This window comes from Pagrus major, chromosome 1, assembly GCF_040436345.1.
Source record: "Pagrus major chromosome 1, Pma_NU_1.0".
NCBI classification, from domain to species: Eukaryota; Metazoa; Chordata; class Actinopteri; order Spariformes; family Sparidae; genus Pagrus; species Pagrus major.
In genome coordinates, this window is record NC_133215.1 from 6,928,262 (window position 1) to 6,934,834 (window position 6,573).

The 6,573-nt window shown below is 37.2% G+C and overlaps 1 protein-coding gene across 1 annotated transcript; it reads right to left on the bottom strand.

The window, feature by feature from the left end:
- Positions 1–1,976: 1,976 nt before the first annotated feature.
- LOC141004479 (granzyme F-like) lies at positions 1,977–5,132 on the bottom strand. Its single transcript, XM_073475988.1, has 6 exons — positions 5,093–5,132; positions 3,753–3,927; positions 3,342–3,536; positions 3,078–3,139; positions 2,408–2,418; positions 1,977–2,174 (listed from the first exon to the last, which is right to left on the bottom strand). The coding sequence occupies exons 1-6, from the start codon at positions 5,130–5,132 to the stop codon at positions 1,977–1,979; spliced, it is 681 nt and encodes a 226-aa protein (XP_073332089.1).
- Between the last annotated feature and the right edge of the window lie 1,441 nt (positions 5,133–6,573).

The following is a 6,573-nucleotide window of genomic DNA, read 5'->3' on the forward strand; positions in this document are numbered from 1 at the left end:
GTCAAATTGAAATTGACGAAAAGGCTAATGGCTGCCAGCTGTATTTCCTCTAAATACATGTAGTTCCTGAACACAAACTGCAAAAATAGTGCACTCTGAACATGAATTACTGTTTATTGTTACTATGTTTCATATAACTGGGACGCACTTTCATAGAGGCCATCAGAGATTTATATTGTAGCAGATGTAGTCACAGAAAATCAGAAGTTTAATAAAGACAACATTTTGATCCCACTTGGGTTTGCAGGCGTAACCTTTTTTTCATTCATTAGAATTCCTGATAGCATATAATTTATTCTGACAATGGGTCGTCCAAACAACCTAAACAAACCATGTTAAACTCAGAGGTTACATCTATATACATCGGTACTAGTATATTCTGTGTTATTTGTCATTGGCTATTTTTTTTTCTGAACTTTTGATTGGGTGTAATTTTTCAGCTTACCGATTTAAAAAAAATAAGCAAGGTCAATATCCCACAAAGCTATACAGAAAATACTTTTTCTTTTAGATGAACACCAATTATACAATGCCAGAAATGTCAGTGAACACAAAGGTCCATATGTGCACATATGTTTTGTATATTTTTATTAGACCTTCTTATTCTCTATAGCATTATAATTTTATCATAATTATTCTAATGCACACTTTTTATTTTCTTATTTTAGTTCTATTTTTATTCTGTTTTGTTTACATTACATGGACAAAGCACCTGTTAACGTGACCCTATCGCTCCCTTGGATCAATAAAGTGGCCCATTTTTGATTATAATGTAACAGTACGCTTGTGAAAGGAAAATGTATTAACTGAATAAATAAAAACTCACTCCCACCCTTCTTTTGCCACATTTTTTGTTTTGTTGTTGCCCATTTTTTCAGTTGCTAAGTTGCCATTCTTCCACAGTCCCTAAAACTGCAACACAGGCAATCAAGTCAAATAAGATGGACACGTGTACCATTTTCTTAAGGGCATGTTCATTCCAATATACAATCTAACATCTAATTCTGTCAGGTATGCAAGTAAATAGTTTATTTGAGGTAAGAAAACGTATTAATTTTCCTGTGGACATAACTGTATGGAAGTAGCGTGTCCAATTCGGACACAAAAGAGACGCTGCACTTTAGGAGTCTTGTTTGTAAACCTGCATTGATGCATACTCTGTGCTGAAGGGCTGTTTAACTGGTTTGAAATGACACTGTGTGAATAAAACTGCTGGCGTAGAACGAAGGTCCACTACTTGTATTGCTGTTTACACTGCAGTGGGCATGTTGCTATGGTGATGTATGTCGTTTTGGAAAATGCAAAAGTTCGATCGATGCAGTCGTTCACGTCTGTGAAACTGTTGGTCAGTCACTATTTTTCTGAAGGCTTTTTGTTATTGAACTATTACCACACCAATAAAATGACTTCTTTTTAGAAAACTTCTGCTTCTAAACAGCAGACCAAGAAGTATCACTGCAGTCACTCTCATTTGTGTTGCTGAACAGACATAACATAACATATACACTTAAAAAATCCTCCCACTCACATACAAAGCCATTAATGACCAGGCACTGGCATATCTTAAAAGGTCATAGTAGCCTATCGCCCCACTAGATGTTGAATAGTGGAAATTGTTCAGAAATATGTTACTTCAATATATACTTCAAGTGACATAACCTCATAAAAGGTGAGTCATAATTGTTTATCATTGTGTTTTTCCATACTAACAGTCATCACAGGCTGTAATAGCACAATAACAGGCATCATCCATTGAATTAAAGTATTGAAAATGTAGGATTGGAGATATAACAGCAAGAATCTGTGAACATTCATGACAAACACGGCCTTGTATAACTTTGTAGAATCACTTTTATTGTTTTAATATAGGGCATTGCAAATGATAGTTGAACATTTAATGCAAACCAATCTATTGTAAATGTATCAATTGCAAATTTGGAGTAGCTCAACATTTTCTATTAAAAGTGAAATGCCCTTTAACCGATAGGACAACAAGCGCCAAATAATCCCTGTATCCAGTGTGTTTCAGATTTAATAGTCTTCTTGATCCATTCCTCGTATTCACAGACGTCCATAAATCCAGCATCTGCTGCATGTGCATGTGTACCATCACCCGTAAAAGAAATGACACCATAAATCTTGTTCCCGACCACCACTCCTCCTCCAGAGTCCCCCTGTAAGAGAGATGTATATATTTCTTGTTTGTTACAGACTTTTGCATCATTTATTGAAAAGCTTATTGACATTAAAAAGGGTTAAACTACTACTGTAATGACTGTAAAAATGATATAAGGTTAGAAGCCACCACTACTCACAGGACATACATCCACGTTGGAAGTATCACCACAGAACCAATGGCTATACGAAAATAGTGTATCGCTGTCCCTGATAGGCTTGAGATTCTCACAGTCAGAACAGCTGATGTTTGCACATTGGAGATTAAGGGCTGAATCACACCCTGGATTAAAACAAAGTGTCTTTCATTGAATAGTTGACTTATCTTCACTACCACTATCTATCTAGTACTATTATGCACCTTACAAATGAAATCAGATTAATCATACTTCTTTATCCAGAAATCCAATCAGAAAGCATATTTAAATGTTAAAGTATGTCACTGGGTTCGACTAAACTTTGAAATGAGCCAAGTTGAGCGTGAAGTGTACTGGCAGATTTATGTCTTATGTTTATACTATAATTGAACAAAAACAAAAGTTTGAGACAAAATAAAAATGTATTTAACATAATATGTCAGCTACGGAAGAGGATTAGGGCCACATGTAAAAAATTTTTTTGAGTTCTGACTTTAAAGTCAGAATTCTGAGATTAAAGTCAGAATTCTGACTTTTTTCTCAGAATTCTGACTTTATTCTCAGAATTCTGACTTTTAAAGTCAGAATTCTGACTTTATTCTCAGAATTCTGACTTTAAAGTCAGAACTCAAAAAAATTGTTTACATGTGGCCCTAATCCTCTTCCGTAGTCAGCAATGTTACCAATCATACATGCATAAATAATGACACTAGCTGTGATAAACATAGATAATAATTGTTATAAAATAAGGAGGATTCATCTCACCTCTTTCATTATTAGGGCCTATGGTTGTGGCTGCAAAACCTGCAATCTGAACTTCATCACCTCTGAAATACAATAAAAAAAGATCAAAGGAGAGATTTTTTACAATAATAACCATTTTCTTTTTAAAGAAGTCTACAACATGAATCACAACAAACAGAAAAAAGCTTCAACAAAAAATATTTTTTCTACAGGAATATTGCATTTTTTAAATTTCACAATGAGTTTAGCTTCCAGATGTATTAAAAGAGAAAGATCACAACTTACAGCATGGGTTTCTTATTACAGTCAGGAAGATCTACAGGTTTAATCTCAGTAGGGGTTGGTAGCTTCAGTAGCATGATGTCATGGATCCTCTTTTCGTCATCCCCATACATCACAGGCGGTGCTGTGATCAGCATAGTGACCGGTTGAGTACCTGGTTGAGTACGTGGATGCACACCTACAACTGCTTTCATACCCCTAAAAATAAGTGGAGGTCAAAGAGGAGCATCACTGAATACTGAAGATACATTGCATTTCAAAATCAGCAATAGCATGAACATAAGCAATGATATCTTTATTTTGGGAATGCTATAGTTTTATATGAAACCATTACTGATTGCTGCTGCAGGGTTTTCAGATTGAATTTATGAGAAATGTGTTTACAGATTTTAAGTTAAGCTGTTGCTCTCTCACCACATCCAGCAGTGAGCTGCAGTCAGAATCCAGTTGTTCTTGAGCAGAGAGCCACCACATATGAAGATACCATTAAGATCATGTATTCTCACATGGTACCCACGCTCAGTATTCGGACAGTTACCACCTCCAAGAATCCTCTTCTGCAGATCCAACACTGCACTCAATGTGACACCTGAAAGAGAAAAGTCCTCCATCAGGTTACTGTGAGTTAGAACAGTGGACGTTGTAGAGAACAACTTATTCCATCTTTAGAAAGTTAATGATATACATCATGAAATGATTAAAAATTTCTCTGAGTGTTTCCATTAAAGCCAAGTATTACAGTTTTGACAACATTTGTGTCCTTACAGTAAGACTTTATCACTCATCACACAATGACACAACACTAACCCCCAGTACCATTAAAATATGTATCATTACTGGATTCTAAGCGGCCCATCTTTCTACATTAAATTCATTCATTTAGTATAAACAAAGATTCAATTAGTGGCACAATTTTACTGCATGGATTGTGCTACCTTACAGTACATGTCACATAAATGAACTAGAAACACTGTAATAGGCCTTTTACCATTTTTGCAGAGTATTTTCAACTTCACAAAATGGAATTTTTTTCTGGAAGTTATTCCAGTGAGACAATACAAAATTACATAATCACTATACAAAGATATATAGATATATAAATAGAACAGTGCTCAACTGTGTCTTCTACATTTAGCCACAAGTCATTATTGACATCACACCTTATGTTCTCTGTTGTAATGCACCTGGGAAATAATATTCTCTGATCTGTCCCTGACAATCTTCTGCAGATGTGCCTGACATCCAGTATTCACTGTGTCCAAGAGGGACATGTGACCATGTGTGGCTGGTGGTCATGAACTTTACACCTCAAAGAGGAAGATGATTCCTCTTGTTGGTCCAGGAATGAAGAGTAAAGTTAGATTAAGTAACACCATCTTGGGATGGACTGTAACTGGAAGAGAACGGTGAGAAGCCACATTCTCCCAAACATACTTGACCCAAAGTGTGAATGTGAGTGTGAACTGTTCTCCAACTCTGTGTGTCAGCGCTTTAACTGACTGGCAACCTGTCGAGGCTGTAGCCAGCCTCTTGTCAGCTGCATGACTCCACTGGATACTGTTATCACCTGCAATTCAGAAAACAACCCTACAATATCCTCACTAAGTGCTGTCTGAGCCTGCACAACTTCTCTTAGCTGTGGACTTCTTCATCCGTTTTCCCTACACTGGTGATGCAGTATGAGACTTTACAGGTAATTACAGAACATACAATAGTTAAAGTAACAGACATGTGAAGCATAGTGATCTACTCACCAACGCACAGCAACAGGAGAAGACTTGTCAAGCCACCCATCTCTGACTCTGACTGCCCTCCTGGTGTAACTGTGGTGCCTTTTTCAACCTGTTCACACTGACCTGTCGAGCCACCAATCACCTCGAGAAGGTTTATCAAATCAACCTCATTGGCTACGAATGTTTTCATTGATGCAAATTTTTCATCATTTATCACGTGTTCCTGTGAAGTGAACCAGGAAAAGTATTCCAAAAAACTCTAAAGTACTCGCAATTGCTTATTTTTAACTGGACTTGTTTGAAATGTGTCTGAACATCCAGGAGACCTTAAGGAAACTTGGCAGTTTGGGTTATTTTGACTGTTGATTTTTCCCAAGAATAATTATTTTATTTTCCTCAAAACTTTTTTTTTAATGTGAAAGTGTTGATATTGACTGCATATATACAATCAGCCGAAACACTCAAACCACTGACCAAACACTGCCGTCAACCAACTACACCCCTCATGGCAACGGCACTCCCTGATGGCAGTGGGCCCCCCCAATCCTGGTGCCAGACACCACCGGACACCCCCAGAGGTCATATGACATACCTTGGCTGCACAATATTAAGTAGGTGGTTTTTAATGTTGTGGCTGATGGGTGTATGTAAAAACACCTGTTTGAACACCTGTAGAAGTCCACTGTTTTTACATACTCCACATCTGTTTTTATCTTTTCTTTTTTGTCTTTGCACACCCTTCACTTCTTATCGTTACCTTTTCACCTTACATATCATTACTCCTTTGAATATGTGTGAGTTATGATCTGACCTGAGCGTGAACTTGAGTAAGGTTACAATGTTGCGGGGGAGCTGTGTGAGCACAGAATAAACACTCACTGTTCTCAGGACACTTATCAGTTCAACGTAGGCACTGAGGTATTTTCAAGGCAAATCTCATATTCCGCTCTGAACCTCCCTTTTTGTCTTATTATCATATTATCCTATGAACTGTGACTTTCTCTGTAGCTCTTTGTCAGACTCACCCAGAACGCCCTGGAGCGAAGAGCGCTGACCTTTCAGCTGAAATAGTTTGTCCCTGTTATCCTCTCTTTTTACCATTTTATGAAATAATACATCTTCTGTCGACTCATCCTCTTTTTGTTCACTTCTCTACGAGGTGAAATAACAATTTTCACCACACAAAGAAGATATAAATTGATCAACCTTGGGTGGGTGCTTCACATATTCCCACAGCTCGTTTTCACCCTGTCTTGTAGGGTTTGTTGTAGCCTATTTCTTCCAACCGCCTGTGTGTGCTATTTCATTTTATTTGGATGGAGAGGGATATTTATATTATATTATATTATTATCTATATTAGAGGGGATTGCAATATATTGAACCTTTAATAAACAACAGTTGGCCACAGAGGGCGGAAATGTAAAATCCTGGAACTCAATTAAAATGTCAGAAATTGGTTCCCAAGTATTGACGCAAAAAAAAGGCTAAACCGATGGGGGGG